This window comes from Ascidiella aspersa, chromosome 4, assembly GCF_963924565.1.
Source record: "Ascidiella aspersa chromosome 4, kaAscAspe10.2, whole genome shotgun sequence".
Taxonomy (NCBI): Eukaryota; Metazoa; Chordata; class Ascidiacea; order Phlebobranchia; family Ascidiidae; genus Ascidiella; species Ascidiella aspersa.
Genome location: NC_139450.1, coordinates 22,441,210 through 22,462,502, shown reverse-complemented (window position 1 = coordinate 22,462,502; position 21,293 = coordinate 22,441,210). Strand labels below are relative to the sequence as shown.

The following is a 21,293-nucleotide window of genomic DNA, read 5'->3' as shown; positions in this document are numbered from 1 at the left end:
AGATAAACGATAAAATTCATCCACCGTTCGAAATAATTTTTATCCATGTTTTATCTAATTGGATAACAGACTAGCAACAGGGGACTCAAACTTTTTCGCGCGAATCGATAATGTTTTTGCAATATTGCTGCTGTTGTTATGTGTTATCACATCTTTTGAAACACGATAACGCAAAGTTTAATTTTTGCGCTTACATTTTTATTTGCGCTGACATCGCAGCCTTACAACTGTGGAGTAAATGCCCTCACGACACGTTTGTCAAAATCATCTCGTGCACGAGCAATTTATTGTGTGTCCAATGCTAAAATCGTCCTGAATTTACAGTTTAGCGCCAATTAAACCCAATTTTTTTCGCGCTTACGCACGGCTAAAAAAGATTAAGAACCACTTAGCCCTACTCTACAGCCTGTATTTTACCCATTTACGCAACTAAATTAAGGTGGATTTTTTGCAATCCACTCATATTGATGTCATAATTGATCCACCCGCATAACATGGTTAAAAAATATTTCACCATTTGCTATTACACTTTTACAAGTTACATTTTGCCTTTTTTACATGGTCTTACCCGAGTCCCGAGTCCGACTCCGGCAAAACAAACCGACTCCGTCGAGTCCCGAGACCGACTCCGCAGCCCTGCTTTGTAGTCGTTCCGACTGGATTTTTTCTTATTCCGACGAATTTATCTATTATTTCGCAGCTTTAGATCTTATTTTGAGGGACTTTGTCTTGTTTAAAAGTATTTTCTATTGTTCAGACAGTCTTTCTGGCGGCTTTAGGTTTAATATGACGGGCCATATTCCGGCGGCGTTAAGACATAGGCTATTCTACTGGTTTAAGCCTTTTACGAAGGGTTTTGCTATTGTTCCTACAGCATTGGCTCTTAATACGAAAAAAATTGGTCTTATTCCGACGTCTTTAGGTGTTATTCTGTCTGGTCCGATAAACTTTCGGTGTAGGTCTCATTTCGATGGGTTTAGGTCTTATTCTGAGTGGTTTCGATCTTACTCTAAAGGATTTGCAACTATTTTGATATCATTCGGTCATATCCAACCGAATTTGTCATTCTAACGTCTATGGATATAATTTCGACGTCTTTAGGACTAATTCCGAGGGCCTTAGGTTTTATTCTATCGGGTTTCGGTCATGTTCCGACGGGTTTTAGAGCCTATTCTAAAAATTTACATCTCAGGACTGATTTCGGTCTTATACTGAAGGGTTTTAAAAATATTCCGGTCAATTCTGTTGTAATTCGACGACACTGAGTCTTTTTTAGGCGACTTTCGGTCTAATTCCAAAGGGTATCAGCCTTTTATAGATTGCTTTAGTCCTGTTTTAGATTCATTTCTGTGCTTTTGGAACTTGTTCCGTTTGTATTCCTTACTGTATTGGTTTTATTCCATTGCAGGTTTTCTTGCTAAGAATATATTACTCGACGTAGGTTTTAGTACTGATTACGACAATGTTGCCCTTGTTTCGCGATTACTAGTTGTTATTCTTGAGGATTTTGTCAAAATACTATGCTATTATAAATAAACAAAGCTTTGTATTCCTTGTACTGTTGATCTTACTGTTTGGCCCCCCGGTAGAAAACACACATTTTAATAGTTTAACATCTGGATGTCAATGATTGTTTTTACCTTTATGTCAATCACTTGGACGGGGGCCTCTTAAAAGTTTAAAACTAATGGTTGAACAGAGAAATAATTATTCGTTTTCTCTTACGTTAATTTGTTATATTGTTTTGAGCAAAATCCCTATATATTACTCATCATCATAAATAACCCCCAAACGATATAATATGTTACTTATACAGATTATAACGGACAACACAAGCTCGTTAACTAATTTTGACAGCCGTTTAGGTACACTTTAGTTAGTTCTCGTCTTCGTGGGTGTGCGACTTCTTTCCGCAACACAAGTCTGCAGAGGAGTAGGCCTACCTAATTATTAAGGCGTTAAAAAGCACATGTCCTGCATACAAAAACCAACAAACACCAACTTGTCATAATACCTATGTTGTAGAAGAGATGACAATGTCAATTTAAGACATGTTCGGTTACATGCCGATGATCTTTAATTTTTTTTACCAATATTAGGTTGAATATAACGATGTATTATGTGATAACGCATAAAATGTGAACAGAAATAAAAAAAATTAACAATTCAGTATTTTTAATCAGCAAAATATTCATCATCACTTGAATATTCTTGATCTATAGTTTCTTTAAATATTTCAATTGGAATTTTAGAAGGATTTTTATTAGACGACTTGTGTGTGGATTCTGTTGTTACCAGCTGTTTTTCAGAGGAGCTTTTTCTTCTAAAACGTTTTCCTTTTTTTATCTTTATGATTACTTTACCATCTTCCATATCTTTATGTTTGTTTGGCATCTTTAAAGTTTCACATCCTGTTGGAGTAAGGTTTTGTAAATACTGGTTATACTTATCATTACCCATGCTACTGGGTGTTTTAAACCAGGCAGGGGTGGTTACATATTGACCCAAAGATCCTGCATATTTTACAGATGGAGTAATGGGAGGTTGAAAAACTGTACTATTCGTCATGAAATTTGGTTGACCAAAAGCATTCCCAGCTGAACTTGTAAATGCTAAAGAAAACAGGTCTTGATCATTTAAGTTCCTGTTCTCTTCACAGAGGGCTATTTTGACCTGATTTCTACCTTTAAGTGTTTTTTTTGCAACAGTTGTGAAGTTATACACGTTTTTAGTTTTAGATTCACAATTTTGATTGCTTGAATATATATCTCCTTTAATTGTATTGCAAGTTGATGTAGGACTTTTACCACGCTTTCTTTTTGTTGCTCTTTTCTTCTTGCCAAACTGACCCTGTTTCTGATTTTTGTTGCCTCTTTTATTTTTTTCTTTGTTTGTATGAGACATTTTCATCATGTCCCTCTGTTTAGGTATCTGGAGAGTTACACCACTTTCTTCTTGAGTAAATGGATTGCCATTGTCAGCAAAAAAATGTGTCAATTTTGGCCCAACTGTTGGTATGCTTTCTAATACAGTTTGTGCTGGTGCCAAAACATCAGCAGCAGTAACTGGTAGAGGTGATAACAAAACTGAACATGGGCGGGTAAGTAAGGCTACACATTGTTCTGAGTTTTTTGAAGAGTTTAAAGAATTATGTTCACACACATGTTTTTTATTGGGTGAAATTACAGGTTTGGATGTGCTCAAATTTTGGTCTTGATATAACAAGTTTGTGTTATCACGCAAAATATCTTGTGCAGGAGATCTTCCATCTTTCAAAACATTTTGATTGCCAGGATAAAAAACCGTAATCGCTTTACCATCTTTGTCAACTTTGTGAACAATTCTTCGACCATTCCAATGTTGCAACGGAGGAATGATTATTCTTCCACTTCTGGTTCGTGTAGTTTTGAAATTTGCTTTGTTTTGCATCTTATGAACTTCCATGCAAATAGGTTGTTTATCAGTTAAGTTTCTTTCATCAATAAAGGTTGTGTTATGGCTACCCAAAGCTAGATCACTAACTGTTATATCATTTATGTCTTGGGCCAAGTGTTCTGCTATATGAGATGAAATTTTCTTAACAGTGTCAGGTACATGCACATTTGTGCTTAGATTTAATTTATTAGGAGTTGACTGCATTTTCTCACTGTTGGATGAAAATAAAGACCATTTTAATGATTGAAGTTCTTTCTTATGAATATTTACCTCATATGAACAAACTGATGACATGTCTTCTTCTTCAAAGTCCAGTGATAGTTTTTTTTTACTATTAAAACTACCATTTCCATCATCGACAGTTGCAATTTCAGTAACTATATTCTTCCAGTTAGAAGGAAACCCAAAGTCAAATTTTTTAGCAGCCCACAATGGTATGTTTGCTTTAACGGTTGCTTCAATGCAAATGGGACCTTTTAGTTGATAGATACTACCACTCAAAGTCACCAGCAAGGTTTTAGAAATAACATCAGTAATGGCACCAGTCCTATATAGTTGGTGCTTTCCTTTTTCATCCAATACAAAGCCCTCAACAACAACATTGTTGTAGCGCATATGGAAAGCCCACTTAAACAAGACATGCTTCACATCTCTGTAGGCTTCCCTGTTATTTGCTGCAAAACAAAGAATACAATGATAGCATCAAGCTTTTACTGAAACCCTGTATACTTTATTCAAGATTAGCATATAGAAGTTTTATAGCAATAAATGTTAAAAGAAAAATTGTCCCATAGAGATATTTTATTTTATATCAAGTTTATGACACACAACTAGGACTGTTTACAGTAGAATACTGTATTCTGTGGATTTAAATATTATTTCTACAGTGCAGGGATTTTTTTTAAACTTTTATACAGCAAGGGTTCTAAGGGACTTGAAACTCAACAAAGTTGGTGGAGAAGTTATATGACAACTCTATGGTTGGATTGCTGTACATCGAGTATCTAATCCACCATATTTGCTTAAGGTTTTGTTTAACTCTCTTTGTACTTTGTTAGTCAAAACTTTAGTTATGTATTAGTTGAATTATATTCTGTTTGGACATCATGATTTAAATTTCTCTGAATGTTACATATTATTAAAATGTACATCACTATTTGCTAGCTTCTTATAGGTTTCAATGTGACATTTCCTTGTGACCACAACTGATTGTTGTTAAATAACTAATAAAAAAGCAATGAACAGTTTTTTTTTATTTCTCTTGGTTTCTGTTGGGTAGTGAGTTCATTAAATGGTGTGACATTTCATTAAATTCGCATCCAAACTTTTTTCAATAAAAGTTTGTGCTGTGTGTTTTTATAATTCAAAGTTAGAAAATATATATTAAAGGCTTTAATACTTAAATCATGTTTTTTAACTGTTTACTACATTCTAGTTAAGGGACCTAACTCTTATATGATCAAGAGGGGCTTTTACTGAAATTGTCTACGGACTTGAGCCTTTCTTTGTCATTTTCAGATGGCCCATAAACATTAAAAAATGACGGATTGAAAGTTTTTTGTATAAAGTTGCAATTAAAATAAACATATATTTTATGCCAACCTAAACAAAGGCTTTTTTTTCGCTGGTGGCGGCCAAATCGGCAAAATGGGTTGCCACTTTTAATGTGTGCACAAAACAGTTAAACCTCAACAATATTTTTTATTGCGTTTTATTTTTTTTCTATACTATTGGAAACAGTGAAACCACATAGGTTTGAGGTGATAAAGCATATAAATTTAAAAGAGGGATGTAAGTTACAATAAATGATGCATCTCAAAAAGTTTAAGAAATTTCTCCTCCATAAAATATTTCGTCCAATAAAAAATTGAGTTGCATTTTTATTACAAACATGTTGTTGCCAATAACATAATCCTTGTGTTAGATTTGTTAACATTAGGTACTAACATGTTTAGTTAGCTGTTATTTTTATTACCGCTTGTCACTTGGCAGTTAATGTGAAATTCAACTAAAAATGGCATATCGATTTGGTTAGAATGTTTGTGTTTTTAAATATGTTCATCATGCTTTGATGGTCTCTTTAAATGACAATAAGACAAAAACATCCTACTGAAATCTATTGTCCACATTTGGCACAAAGCGGTTGCATTTTTAAATATTATTTGTTTTAAATATTCTGCCAGTCGAATAATTTGCTCCCAAAACATTTGAATTGTAAATAAATATTCCGATAAATGTTTAGTCAATTCATTTCAGCCACAATCACAGCATAGGTTAACCAGAACCTTGCTGCTTTACAATGTAGAATGCAATTAAAACAAAAGCGATTAAAATAAACCAACAAAAATTTATATTTACAAAAATTTATATAAAATTTATATTTACACTGTATAGAGCGAATGAAGTGTTTTATACCATTTTAAACAATATTTTTCACAGTGTTGCCCATTGCCAAATGTTGCTTTTGATATCCCACTAGGCTACTGATGGATTAAAACAGAGGTTCCCAACGTGGGCGGTACCGCCCCCCTGTGGGCGTTGGCGAGTTCCAAGGGGGCGTTTTGAGTCTTTTCATTATTTGGGGGGCGCTGAACGCACATAAGGGGGCGTTACATGAAAGTACTTATATCAAAATTTTGTAAAAAGTTCACATAAAAATAGTAACAAACAGCACTGTAGAACGTAGGTAACTTTTAACCTTAAATGGCAATTTCCGTACTGCGAACTTGTAGTAGTTTCCCGACCATTGTTACGTAATAATTGACTTTGTTATGTAAAGTTGTTGGTTGTTGTTGCGTTTCACCGTTTTATACGCGGCAAAATGTTTGTATATTTAAAGCAGGGGTCGCCAATCTACGGCCCTCTACCCACCGCCTCTTTGACAACTAGACACCAGTCCATTTTAAATACTTTTTGACTATTTTAACTTAGTACAGGCGAAAAATTTTCGCGCTGCGCGAATGATCTTTCTACGTCCAGTTTGTTTACGTTTTGAGGCTTTGTTTGGACTCGATCAGCGCTTCTTTACCGTTGAGACGTGGAAGGCTGCCAAGTGTGTCGCGGACAAACGGAAAACGTATTCAAAAATATTAGACATAAATTTTTTAACATTTTTTTTATTTTTTTCGCCAATATAATAAAAACTAGCAGGAAATTTAAAAGAAATGCCGTTATACCCCCAAAAAATCGTGCTCGCTTTGCTCGCCAGGTGCGCCCGGACTTCAAAACATTATAAAACACTAATACACTTTTCATTATTAATATTTATAAAAAAAATCCGAGGCCCGCCTGATTTACAGTTGTTCTAACATTTTTCTTAGTTAACATTTTGCGCGGCCCACAGAGACATTTATGAGTTTGGTTGCGGCCCGCGACTAGAAAAGGATTTAAAGTCTTGGTGCAGAAAGATATGAATTTTTCCTGGTAATGACATAACCTGGTGAAATAATGTATGAATAAATTCCAATAGTGAATGTATGTTAGGCAACCTAAAATATCACTGACAGCTTATCGAAATGAAAGTGAAGACAATATGATGTTAGACAACGATTAATACAATACTTTACTGTAAAGCAAGATGAGGGGGGCGATATGAAATAATACTGAGCCCAAGGGGGCACTAGTGTAAAAAAGGTTGGGAAACACTGGATTAAAATGTAATAGTGACTAGGACTCCACAGCTTGATAGATTTTTACATGTTTTAAACCATGTAAATTTAGGTAGATTTTGCAAATTATTGCCAATCTTGGAACAGTAATTACATTACATCCCTGGTTGAGTTTTTCATCATATTTTTATCATACCAAGTTTAAGGCAACATAGTATTAAAGTGGTTATACCCTAATTAATCTAGACCAGGGTTCGGGAACCTATGGCTTGCGAGCCATATGTGTTTTTTGTGACACCATATGACTCTTTTGATGAAAGAATCTTAATTGCAGATAAATCAAAATTCAAAGCTATTATTTCTTAGCATATTTTAAATAAAACTCCACGCGGCATGACCCTAACTTTTTTCTTATTTTTTAACACACATAATAGTAAATTTTCCGGCGATTAGTGCGAATCCTATTTACATCCTACTATCCCTTTTTCGAGACTGTTAACTGTTTGATGGAGTCTCTTCATATCCAAAAGGCCATGTTCTTCCGATGAAGCTGCGTAATGAAAATTGTTCAAACTTAGCTAATTGCTTTTTTTGTGCAAGTTTGTGTTGTCTTTTAAATGAGAACAAAATAAAGGACCCTGTTCGAATTACTAATTTTTTTAACTAGATGTAAAAAAGTGTTATATGGCTCTCATGGAATACAACTATGAATATTTGGCTTTTATGGCTCCCTTAGCTAAAAAGGTTCCCGACCCCTGACCTAGACGATGTAGGATATTTTTTCTTGTTTGATATAATATGCCCACCTGTACTTGGCTCTTCATCAACATTTATGAAATTAGACTTTGTATTGCATATTATTCTTGCAATATTTTGCCAGTTACTGGGAAAGCCATTTTCAAAAGCATCATTTGCCCACTGTGGCAAACTTTTGCAAGGTTTAAAGTGGCCACGTAGAGAGAAGTCCTCATTCTGTTGGTTGGTTACCAATCTTGGTTGCACCTGCATAACAAATTATATATTCAAGTTTTACAAATCATATTTTAAATATATATATATGTGTGCATACCTAAATATATCTGTGTTATATACCTATAAAATAAACTTCTGAATTTTTTTTGGTTTTGGTTATGTTTACCTTCTGTCCACGACCCTCAACCATTTAGTCAGTGGTTCTTATAAGTTTTTCAGCCTGAAATCCATAAAATTATGACTTAGCAAGCAACCCTGAAATTGTTTGCCAATGTTAATGGTCACAACAGAGTAACATGCCATAGTATGCATAGCGCCTTTAGGCTGAATGGATTTGCTTAAGACAAAGACATAAACATAGCAAAACAACATTTTGTAATTAACACATTAAAGTAGCAATTGGAGTTTTTGTGAACACCAATTACTGGGTTTCAAAGTGGGCAGTCAAGAGTCCTGGACAGTGGACACCCCTACACTACGCCTCTGTCCATGTCAATTCTAACTGTTTCCGATACCACTATACGTATAGAAACATCCTCCTAAAGATGATATCGATTTTACTCATATATGACATATATTTGGCTGTGTTGTTTATTAATATTCAAGCTACATTACAGATAGGTGCATAGTGCAATGTGCATCAAAGTATTATGTAATAAATTGATGTTTTGTTAAAGTCTTTTTAGGGTTGTCAGGTGGGTGAACATTAACCCCTAGGGGTAAATTATGAAAACAGAGACCACAGGTGGGTGAATATGAACCCCTAGGGATAAAATATGCAAACAGGGATCCCACATAAACATTAATCCCTAGGGGTAAAATATGTAAACAGGGACCCCATGTCGGTGAACATTAACTCCTAAGTGTAAAATATGCAAACGGGGACCCAGGGGGTGAGCAATTAACCCATAGGGGTAAAATATGCGAACAGGGACACCCCTATGTATTTAGGATAGGAATATCGGTTAGGTAAATGCTATTTGTGTGTATCTCTAGTTTTGACAGACATTAGTGTTTGTTTTGGTGCCATATAGGCAACAGAAATAAAACATCTTAAGGGATGGTTTGAGTTTCAAGGTTATGGGTGTGCTACAGAATTATGGTGTCAGAACAGCCTCCGTGACGTATCAAGCATAAACTGTTGCACTTCATTTTTAGCAAAATTAACGCTGCTTATCAACAAATTTGGTGATTTGTACTTTTCGCCGATTGTGTGAAGCATGGCTTTAAAATGCCCTTTTTGAACTCTGTATAGTTAGTAAATTACTCAGCTGAAATTGTGCGAGAACATTGCATACTATTAAAGCTATGGTACAATGACCATTTATTATCAGCAAAATAAAAACGGTAAATAGAGCGACCCAGTATGGCAGAAAGCTGACGACTTGGCGACTATGTCAACGGAAGAATCAAACAGAAAACAGAAGAAATTGGCCCAAAAAAAAGTTTTTTATTTTTTAAATTAAAATTTTTTTTTAATTTTTTTTAAACGATCGATTTTCCAAAAAGAACTTGTGCTTGTTCTACACATATTCAATCAAATATGTTTTCAAAATGCTTTATATGTAGAAATATAATTCACTACAATTGGCAATAATTAATTTTTTTGTGCCATTCTGAAAAAAAGTTAAAAGTACGAAGCACGTTGTTTAGCAGGGAAAAGCCAGTGTTAAGCATATAGATTGTTTATTAGTTTAAAAAGTACTAAATTGTTGTGTATTTGCAGTTTTACTTTGATTTAACAAGTACTTCTTTATTGAGTTAAAAAAGCAAACATGATAGTTGCCATTTCTGTTAAATAGACAGGTGTGACATTCCCATGGGCATCAAGGATGTACCAGGCCATGTTTCTCCACCTAAGGCCTAAACTATATTATGGGCTGTTTAAATCATGTAAACACAAAAAAATTGAACTCCTGCCTCCTTTCGCAATGGTTGTGTCTTGTCCCAATTTTAAGATTTTTTTTCTTGATTTTTGATCTGATTTTGAGCTACATATGTGCTCATGAGTTTACCCCAAAACAACCTATCTGTGTAACAGTGTTAGAGTAAGAAAAGCAGACATGTGCACCTCTAGTCCCCACTGTACTTCAGCATACCCCTTATGTATTGCGTTAAGTCACAAAAAAATTGGGATAAAAAAACGAATTTAGCCAAAAAATGCTCATCACCAGAAGGCTGGCAAGATTCTGCCACCCTGGAGCGACCTGCGATAGAGATCGCTTGACCAGCTTAACGCTAAAGTTGTACACCAGGATTTTAACTTTTCTATGCAGGAGTATGTATCAAAAACTCAATAAGAATAAATTAGTTTGTTTAAAAAGCATGTTGTTGTAGTTTACACACATGTTTTCTACACTGTTGAGAAGTCTGTTCGTTTCACGAATAAAATTTATTTTTTTGTTATCAGGCCTGTTCAAGATTACTGGAGTCAGTGACAGGCAAACTGCTAAATGAAACAACGATAAGAGCAGTGATTAGGCGATAAGCACCTACTTGCTTTCAATGCCAGGTGCAATGCTGCCAATGTAACATCGCAGCAAGAACGGTTTAGTTTTGTAATCATTGTTTACTGAAATTTTAAAGAGGGTTGTTAAGAGTCCTACACACACCCATGCTACGCCCCTGGATAATTGTAATCTTTTATACAGCTAAATAGGGAGTCACATTGTTTGTTTTTTTAATTGGAAAGGGGGTCCCGAGCAGTGTTCCTGCTAAGCACATTTTATTTGCGCAAAAATTTGGGCACTTGTGTACTTTTTTTCAAGGAAGTGCACAAGCAAAATAAAGTTGTTTTTTTTTACTAAAATTAGACCTCCAGTCGTCTCCTGAAGCCCACATTATCAGTATTTTGCAAATATTATTACATATAATACCTTAGGTATTGCATTTTTACTTCACAAAAGTTTCGAAAAAGTGCCCAAATTAGTTTTATCCGAGCTACGTACGACAAAAAAGTACTGAGAACAAACAAGGTTGGGAAACACCGCTTAAAAAGTTCTTTACAACATTTTTTTGGTGCAGTCTAACAAAAAGGTTGAAGAGCACTGATCTAATGGAAATAGTGCGAAGCCTTGTATGCTTTCCTTATCAAATTAAAAATAGTTTTGTGCCACACTTAAGAATCAATTGATTGGCACATTATTGTGCCTCAGGACATACCTTGAGAATCGCTGTTTTATAGAGTAGACGGTTTATAAAATTCTTCTTGCATGTAGGTAATCAATTGGTTGTTTTTCGAATATAAACATGTTTATTCAACTTACCTTTTTGAAAATGTAATCACGTTTTTATTACATTTTTGGGGGGTGACCTATTTTTCTGGGTATTTGGTAAATATTTATTGTTTGTTAATTATATGTTGAAGATACTGGCTTTCCATTAACAGTTGGTCCATAAACAGACATTGAAAATTTACCTAACCAGTGCATACAAAAATATACTTTTAGAGCCCTAAGCAGCATTCCTGCTAATTTTGGACACTTGCACACTTTTTTACTTGAGTGCCCAAGGATAAAAATATGTCATTTATCTACATATTTCAACACCAATTATTTCATGTAGCTCACCTGCTAACTATTTTGTAAGGGTATTTACATAAAATACCTTCAGTACCCAATTTCTTTATATTCAATCTAGGTCAAACAAAAATTGCCCAAAATAGTTTTTCTCAGGCTACAGATGAACAAAAAGTGTCTAAATAAGTTTTATTCGCAAGATGGCGCCCTAGATTGTTTACCAGACTATGGACTATGGAGTGCATGGGACTTTTGGTTTGAGGAGCTTGTTAATATTCGCTTGTAAAAAAAACAATGTTCTATATATCTGTTGTTATAGTTGAACAAGCATAAATGGGTCGCAATTTATGCAATAACTACTCTTTTAGAGTTTAAGATATTTTATCCAGTAGGCCTGAAAACGACAAATAATTTTGGCTTTTTTAAGGGCCATTGCCAATCAGGCAAGGGAGATTAGGGAGTGTCCATCAGCTTCAACCATTAGAAATTGCACTTGTATTGGCGGGCAAATAGAAAATCTGAACCCTGAATGTGTTTTGTGTAATTGTGTTGTGGATAAATATATATATAAAAATTATATCTTTACATTTTGCAGCGAGTTAAAACCAGTATACTTACACAACTTAAAATTGGTCCTGTATTAATTTGCTTGCGGTTTAAAGACAGACCATGTACTTCTATCCTTTCTTTTATAGGGTGTATGCTCCATTTAATTAAAATTACACACTTGCCTTTCTTATGTTCCATATTTAATCTAACCTGAATAACATAAATTTATCATAGCAAAATACATATTGGTGTACCCTGTGGATACTTGCAAAAAGGCATAAATACTCATTGTCATAAAACACAATTTATATATATATAATAATTTATAGTACTCACAAGGATTGTGAAACATTTTAAGGCCATCACTAAACATGTTAGTGTTACCGATTAGTGAGATATTGTATTATTTAGTTTTTTACCAATGTGCGCAACTTAAACCTGCTGTATTTGGGACGTACGCGTTAGTGTGCAATTAAAGGTATTCTACTTTGAAGCTGACCAGCGACAAAGTTTTTACACCCGTTTACTAGGGTTCCACTCCGGGAATGTTTTGAAGGGAAATTCCCGGGATTTCCCGCGAATTACGATCCCGAATCCTGGGATTTTTTTTATAATTCCGGTTATTCGTTAACATACCAAAACTTTATAAAAAAGTAGTCGTTTTTGACTGATGTAAAGAAAAAAATATTACCAAACCTAATAAAGTTGTTGCCTGAGTTGCTTTATTTGCGCTTACTAGCGGAAAAACTTAATTAAATTTATTTCACCAATAAAAATGCGCTCTGCATGCATTATTTTTGTTAAATAAAAAAAATGGGGGTGCAGCTTTTAAAACAAGAAGGTCTTATAAGAATGCAGAAGCAATACTACAGAACATAAATGAGCTTAATTATATGCTTGGAGCTAATATAAAATAATTTTAACATTATAATGACATAAATAGTCCCGTTTCCCGGGAGGGAAAAAATCTATGAAAAAGAGGAACCCTACCGTTTACCAAACTTCAAAATTTGCATTACTGTAAACGGCTTAAGCAACAAATTGGGCGCTGGTCTAGAATTATACCACAGCAAACATTATTTGGGTTAGGGTGTGTTTGCGATTTATTGCTAAAGATGTTTATCGAACTGCGAAAAACTGATCGGTAACCGGATATCCGTTTACGAACTTCAAAACTGGCACTACTGTAAATGGCTTTAGCAATAAATCATACTGTAATTTAGCAGATTCGGTTACACTGATGCAAATTTAAGAGTCATGAAAATAGCCTCTTCCTATACGATTTATAGATAAAACCGAAAACTTCAGATTTTCAAGTACCGCAACGGCTTCAGTGATAAATGGCATAGCAACTTTGCAGATAGTAGTACAAATTTTGAATTTGGTACCCAGAAGTCACCAAGTCAGGCGAGCCATATAAATAGTAATTTTGTCAACTTTTATTGTAGACAGCAACAGCATCAAGTATAAACAATGGGTCTCAGAGCCTATAAATCTAACCTGTCATAACGTTGTCACATCAAAACTGCCTTTAAAGAAAATTTTGAAAACAGAAATTATTTAACGCTATTTGCCAAACAGTAAATTGGAGGAAGCATTTATCAAAACATCTTTCCCTATTTAAAATTTGCGCTACTGGACCATAAAGAAGTGCTTACACTCATAAAATACTTACACAATTTTAAACTAGCAGTACTCAAAGTCCATAGATTTCTATAGAGACTTTGGTAGTACTCGTTTAGTTAGAAACATTTCCTCAGCGAAAACATCACGAATTTGTTTTTAATTATAGGAACAAATAATGATTAACAAGTTTTTTTTATTTGATATGTGATTTCCGAATTACGGCGGTGATTGGTAAAACAGTTAAGCAATATGAGTATATTTTTAAGTGTGGCCAACCAACGACATAGAAAACCAAACGACATACTATTTATATGTCGTTGGGCCAACGTGACCAATAATGGCTATAAAAGTTCAAAGTTTAACAGAGACCAGTCAATGCGCAACGTCTTTCTTTCTAATTAAAAAGTTTTTTTAATTTAAATTAGGGTTACCATATTTTCGTGGCCTAAAATCCGGACACTCTTTAGTCCCCACTAGAGGTTTTTAAAATGAGATATGAACACATTGTCTGTCAATATGACGTCACACTGGCAATGCTTTGCCTATCCATTGTACACCGGAGCGGATTTTTGAACATAGTGTAGTGAATTCACTAGACTATTGGGTCATCACTGATTTGACCTCTGGTGATCTCTAGGCTAGGGTTACTATATTTGATACTGCGCAATCCATAATAAATTTACCTCAGTTGCATGGTAAACCAACTTTAGAATATTACTAAAGTACTTTACCGCCATTGTTTTTTTGTGTGAAAGAAGAATAAACACGAAACTATACACAAACAGAAAAGAAATAAGTTCTCAATTATTACCCGAAACGCAACAAACAATTTTAAAAAATTCCGGACTTTTAAGCATATTTTGGCATTTCCCCCTCGGACGCAGTTTGAACACTAAAATTCCGGACATGTCCGGGGAAATCCGGACGTATGGCAACCCTAATTTAAATTAAACAAACCAAAGAGATTTAACCAATGAGTGAAAAGTTGAGGAAAATGGCGGTTTGTTTTGTCGTCTGTCACGCTCTGATGCACATAAACAAACAACAAAACTTCAAGGTGGTAGTCCAGTTTGTGCTTTAAACAGCCTCTGATGGGAACACACAATAAGACCTAAAAAGCAACAATGCAGAAAAATCTATAAAACCGTCGGAATAAGGCCTAAATTCATCGGAATAAGGTCTACATTCAGCGGAATAAGGCTTAAATTCATCGGAATAAGTCCTAAATTCATCGAAATAAGGCTAAATTCGTCGGAATAAGGCCTAAATTCATCGGAAGAAGGCCTAAATGGCCAAAATAACGCCCGAACCTATGGGTAGAGGGCATGGGACAATCGGTCTGGCATCGGCTGTTTTGACGACTTCGTTTGGACGCCCTAGTCTGACCGGCGCCGTCAGGGTGCCGCTGTTTTGGCACCAGATTTTGGTCCTGTTAGGGGTTATTGTTTATTCGTAGGTAATGAGTGGGGTTAGAAAATGGGTTAGTGTTGAAATTATTAGGGTAGTTAGTGATGTAGGCTAGTTAGGGGTGGGGTTGGGTTAGTTAAAATGTTGTTTAGGCCTGATTCTGACCTTTTAGGTCTTATTCCGACGGATTTAGGATTCATTCCGATTTAAACGTGCTAATACTGTATATTTCAACAGGTGAGAGACATGACCACCGTGCTATCTGACTCCACTAAATCGAAACTAAAACAAACCGTCATTGTAATTTAAAGAGCATACTGTCAGGTCGCTTATAGATTTATTGTACATTCACATAATTCAGCATAGTTCGCTTACAATAAAATAGCTTACAGCGCAGTAAAAACACGTGTTGCCAGTTAGGAGTGCATCGTTGACTGTTATGCAGTAGAAAGAACACGACTAACGTTTCAGTAAAAGCGAATGCGTTGAGGATTAAAACTGGCCAGTTAACGAACAGGATGCAGGGAAAGATATACCAGAACGACTTAAACAGGCATTTAGCACACGCGCAACAAACACAGTAATAACAAATACAGACGGTGGGACCTCTACAATACCAATGGGTATTAGTCCTATTTTGGCCTTATTCCGAATTGTGTTTTATTTTTTTATTTTATTCTGACGTGGGTGTTGTTCTTATCTCTGTCTTATGGCTGGAGTCCGTGAACGTGGAATTATTGCAAAACTGTGGGTCAGGTTGAGCGGTAGTTATACAAAGCCTTTTTGTTTAAACGAATAAGATTGTGTGAGTGTTTCTCAAACTGTTATTGATCAAATAGAGAGAAAATACATTGGGGATTATATGTCCAGACACAATAAAAATCTGTATTTCGTTCATATAGGCCCAAAACCAAAAGAGATTAAATCATAAACCACAGACAGTAGGCTCGAAGTCCCAAGTCAACGAACTTGGTGCCACCCTGGAACCGCACGCGCGCTGCTTCGACAATCAGCCGCTCAGCTGCATCACGTGTCACATTGAAAAAACGTAGCGACACGTCATCACATTGTTATTTATCACAGAGAATTCTTTGTTTTTATCGCTGTTATCGCCGTTTAATTTCGTCATGGAAAATAACGGTAAAAATCCATTGCCGAAATTTCTAGCAAGATTTGCAAAGTAAGCCTTCTAACACAAATTTCCACTGAGTCAGGCTGTGCGGTTTCTGACGTACATCCGTTTAATGTTAACGCATGTTTTGAAATTCGCCTTCTTGTCAACAATTCGGGTTTGGCCAGTTACGTGGCTTTGTCGATTGTCGATATGGAGTCAGGGTTTTTTGTTGAAGCCATATTGGGACAAAAATATTATTTCCGTGTATAAGAGAGTCGAGAGAAAAAGCTTAGCTGAAACCGCCCTTTGTCACGTGATCCCTGCGTATTTTATTGTAACAAATAACTATTTTATTGCGTATGTACGTCTTGCCTTCTTAATATAGATCTCTTCTAAACCTCTTTATAAGCTTGCGTTATATGATTTGACATCATTCATTCTTTATCATTATGATTATTATGAAGATCCGTATCGAATAAAGTGTTGTCTGTTACTCAAGGAACCAATTGAAGTGCTCGTATGTTAGAAGCCTCTACAAAAACAATAAATGCATTTTTTCGCGCTTGGCGCGATTAGACTATATTTTAGTTATATTTTTTTGCACGAGATCATTAGACCACAACAAGTATATGTTTAAGAATAATTGTTCTATGACTTCACATTATGACTTAACTTTTCTGACGTTATCTCTAAAAAAAATTTGCTGGCGGCCGTGAGATCAATAAAGACGGTCAACAGCTAAAAGGTTGGGCACCCCTGGTCTATAAGCTACAGCAAATTTACAAAACATGTTACAACGCCATATGAAACGAAATAAAGAGCCCACAGCATGATGGATTGTTTCTTTTTGTTTCGCCACACATTATTAAGGGAGATTTTGGAAATTATTGCGCTTATTGCAGTTGCCGCGTCAATTTGCTATGGCCGCGTGTTATTGCCAATAATTTAAATAAAATAATTATGGGAATTTAACATGCTATCAAAAAGGAATATAACGGATAGCGTAACATCCTGGATAGGTATATAAAGTGCTACACGTTCGAAAAATCCAGTTTAAAAGCAGCATTCACGGCAATCGATTAAGTAAAACATAAACATGATTCTAAATTATATCATTGTTGACATTTTTACACTGGTTTAGGCTTGCCATACGTCCCGGTTCAGCCGGGAGAGTCCCGGTTTTAAGGCCTTGTCCCGGTGTCCCGCCCGGTTAGATTTTTTAATTTGAGATTTACAAAAAAAATTAAAAAATGTAAAACTCTGGAGTTAGCCATTTAGCAATTCTTTTTTCAATACTAAGTAATACTTTTTACTTTTACTTTTTGGTTGGTTAGGCTGTCAAGCATATTTTTTTAACATAAATTAATTATTTTTCGAGCGGGTGTTAAGAAATATTTTTTGGGGGGTGAAGTTGCTGGGGCTAGTTCCTTTTTTGTGTGTGGTGAGTAAAAAAAGGAAATGGATATTATCCGGTGGGTGCTGGGATATATCTTTTTGAGGTAGGTAAGCGAGCGCCGTCGCAAACCGGTCACCGTTAAGCAATTTATATTTTGAAGGATTGAAACACAAGTCTAAAAAAATCCTGTAACAACTTAAAGTTTAACCTTTGTTAGTAATTCTGGATCGTTAAGATCGCGGGTTTTCAGCATTAAAAATCAATTGAAGTCATAACATACTGATTGCCTTAATAGAAATAAGTTTTAATATTTCCAACATAAGACTTTTTTTCTGTTCCAACATAAGACTTTTTTATATATTTAAAAACTTCTTGATGTCTGTTACCGCGCAAAATTTATGTAGAGTTGGCCAAAATTTTGCATTTAATGCGGCGGTTTTAATAGTAACCAATTTTCAGTTTCCAACGAGATTTTACTTACGTTCGACGCAATATGGGACCAGGATTACGTATCTGCTTGAAGGTTTTACGTTTGTGAGTGGTTCCAAAATTGCTTTTCGGTTACACACTTTGTTGCATTGCATAAAAAACTTTAATAGCAATTACTTGCGTGGAAATTAAGATCAAATTACCTATATTTCCTTAATTAAAATTAATTACTTTTAGGTTTAAGAACTTCTTGAAGTATGTTACCGCGCAAAATTAGGCAGAGTTCGCAAAACATCGCATTTAATGCGTCGGTTCTAATCATAACCAATTTTCAGTTTCAAACGAGATTTTACTTACGTTGGACGCAGTATGGTGCCAGGATTACGTATTTGCTGAATATCACGCAATGCGAACAAAGGCTGCTATACAACTTAAGGTTTTACGTTAGTGAGTGGTTCCTAATTGATATATGTCACTGGTTTTCGTTACGTAAAAGATGTTTGACGTGCTAAGCCGTTGGGTATTTATAGTCGTTTCACTTCAAATAAGCACGCATTATTTGCAATTTTGTTTCAACAAAATGTAAAGTTTAGTTTGCGAAGACGAACAATTAGACGTTTCACAGGCACGCAGATAAATGCGTTAATTTATAACGGGCCATCAGATTAAATGCTGCTTCCACACAGGCTAAAGAATGTAATTCCATTTATGGGGAAGCATTTAGTCAACCCACTTTAGGCACAATAAGCAAAAAAAATAGTCAAGGGCGACCAACATATATGCTGTATAACAATTAACGATTAGGGAAATTAAAATGTTTTATTTAGAAAAAATTAAAATGTTTACCACTTTACACACCATTTAGCACTCAAGCCAGGATATTACGCTATCCGTAACATTAGTTTTTAGTACCATGGCAAATTATCTTTTTAAATCATCGGCAATAACACGCGGTTCAAGGAAATGACTCAAAGTATAATATAATATGTAATAGTTATAAGGGGACAGCTTGATTGAATCTTACATTTTGTTTAACATATGCTTGGGAATGATTTGGTCCGGATAATACGAATTTGTTATGGACACAGCGCCTTTGCCAACATTTACGGCCTAATATTGTTGCTGCTTTCACGAGGGTTGCATCCTACTTTAATTGTAAAAAGTATTTACCCGACTCATTTTTTTACAATATAGAACATTGCTTTCGGTTACAATTTAAATTACTTAGACAAACAACCCTTTAAAATAGGGTCCTGAAAAATATCCCCTGACAAAAAATAAAACAACCGCAACCTCGTTAACGTAATTAGTTGCATTAAATTTACTTTGTATTAGGTCTATAGTAGGTTTATTTGCAGTTTTCAATATGCGTCCCGGATTTACGTTTCTAAAAAATGGCAAGCCTATAGTTAACATAGTAATTTCAAATCATAAATTTACTAATAAACCATTATACAAGTTCTTATCGGCAATAAAGCCAAGAAGTTTAACACTTTTTTAGGCTGTTACCTACTTCCTGAAACATGTAAAGTATAGTTTGTAAGATTTCCGCTTACAGCGCAAAGTTAACCGTTTCTTGCAATTAAAGCACTGTTCGAAACTGGGCAAAATAACTCCAACATAACGTTAAACGTAAAAATGCCAATACGCAAGCAAACCTATTGTTACATAATAAACAAAACTTCCGGCTCCCGTACAAAACATTGGTAAAAATTAGAGGGGGATCATCTATTCCGGGGCGGGCAACTTATGTGATCTGCAGGCCGGATATAGTAAAATAAAGTACTTTTTATAGCAAAATATATGTGTTGTAAATTCTAAATCTAATTTTAACCCAAAACAAAGAGTCTAAAACTAACAGTCACTAATATTTGACGTAGTAAGCAAGTAGTGGCGGGTTGCGGCAGACTGTTGCCGCGGGGCACATTAATCATGTAAGACTGGAAACTGTCTGCAGGCCACTCAAAATCCCGTCGCGGGCCGGGTCCGGATACCCCTGATCTATTCTATAGTTTCGTTCCGGATAGTAATTTAAATGTTCCTTTCAAAATCTGGTTTATTCAAATCTGGTTTATAAAATTCTGGTTAGGTTCAATATGTAGCAATCAATTAGATATTTTGATTGGTTTTAGGCTTAGCAATATTAGTAAAGCTCTGAAGTAAATTAATTCTTTTCGTACGCTACAAACTATGACCGGAAATATCAAACGGCTTATTCCCACAGCAAAAAAGCGTACCAGCTTATATTTTTGTATGTGAATATTTTTGTTTGACAAAATTAGTATGAAATCTTAACCAGGACTGGGATGGCGAACCACTCACCCGCCACCACAAATTTTAATGACCCGCTTGTCTATCTAGAAGAAGCCTGCCGTATATTTTATCATTCATTTTCAAGAAATAAGAAATGTAAAAAAACAATTCTTCGTTATATAGCACTATACTGTATAAATCCGGGCTACCCAATCTGTTGGTCATGCAAAAGTGTTTAAGGGGTAACGAGTATAGGCCTAACACTAACTTCACTTCAACAAATGCGTGCACTCCAGACATCTAAAAGCATTTTGTGTATCGCTGCAAAACGTAAAGTGTGGCGGGAAATTAGGAGCTCGCAGACTAAAAATAAAAATTGTAAACACCCTGGTTGAACCTAGGCTTATATAAAAACAATTTACAGACCTTTCAGTCGATATTTTTACTTAATATATATATATAATTTTATTTTTATTTTAAAAATATAATAGATTTTTCACCTGATAAACTAGGCAGAATCAGTTATTGTGAAATTCATGATTCCAAACGGTGGTAATGTCTTTATCGGCAACGCTTGTTTGTATTTAGTGTTTCGTATTACAGGCAAATGCTTTGATGACGCTATTGAGCGTCTCTTGACGTATCTTTCAATTCTTCCGGAAGCTGGCTTCTTGCAGGTGTCAACCATAACAGTTTTTAGGCGGTCGTTTGTAGTTGGTCCGTACAGATTAAGGCACATCTTTTCTTTGAGCTTCGTTCGACGACTTTTCTTGTCCATAAGAAATAGAGTTCTTTCTTCGTCACTCGCGTGGCAACAATTTGTAGCAAGTGGTTGATTACGAGTCTCACTTAAATGTTCTTTTACCCCGATCAATCACCTACTTCTTCTACAATGGGTACCGGTATTGCTGTAGTCTGATTACAAATCCACACAAGTTTTTGTTGGCTGGTTATGTTTGTTTATTCGCATCAATAGGGGAGGCGAA

General features: G+C 35.2%; 1 protein-coding gene across 1 annotated transcript; it reads right to left on the bottom strand.

Annotated features, from left to right (window-relative positions):
* Window positions 1-2,100: 2,100 nt before the first annotated feature.
* Window positions 2,101-21,046, bottom strand: LOC146148686 (uncharacterized). The gene is made up of 4 exons (XM_083388091.1): window positions 20,909-21,046; window positions 12,152-12,292; window positions 7,850-8,045; window positions 2,101-4,109 (listed from the first exon to the last, which is right to left on the bottom strand). The coding sequence occupies exons 1-4, from the start codon at window positions 21,044-21,046 to the stop codon at window positions 2,176-2,178; spliced, it is 2,409 nt and encodes an 802-aa protein (XP_083244217.1). The 3' UTR covers window positions 2,101-2,175.
* Window positions 21,047-21,293: the final 247 nt, after the last annotated feature.

Coding starts and splice junctions, on each gene's coding strand:
- LOC146148686 (XM_083388091.1), bottom strand. CDS start 21,046: ATGTGCCTTAATCTGTACGGACCAACTACAAACGACCGCCTAAAAACT. Junction 12,293..20,908: donor CGTCATCAAAGCATTTGCCT/GTAATACGAAAC, acceptor TATGTTATTCAG/GTTAGATTAAATATGGAACA. Junction 4,110..7,849: donor TGATGAAGAGCCAAGTACAG/GTGGGCATATTA, acceptor TTTGTTTTGCAG/CAAATAACAGGGAAGCCTAC.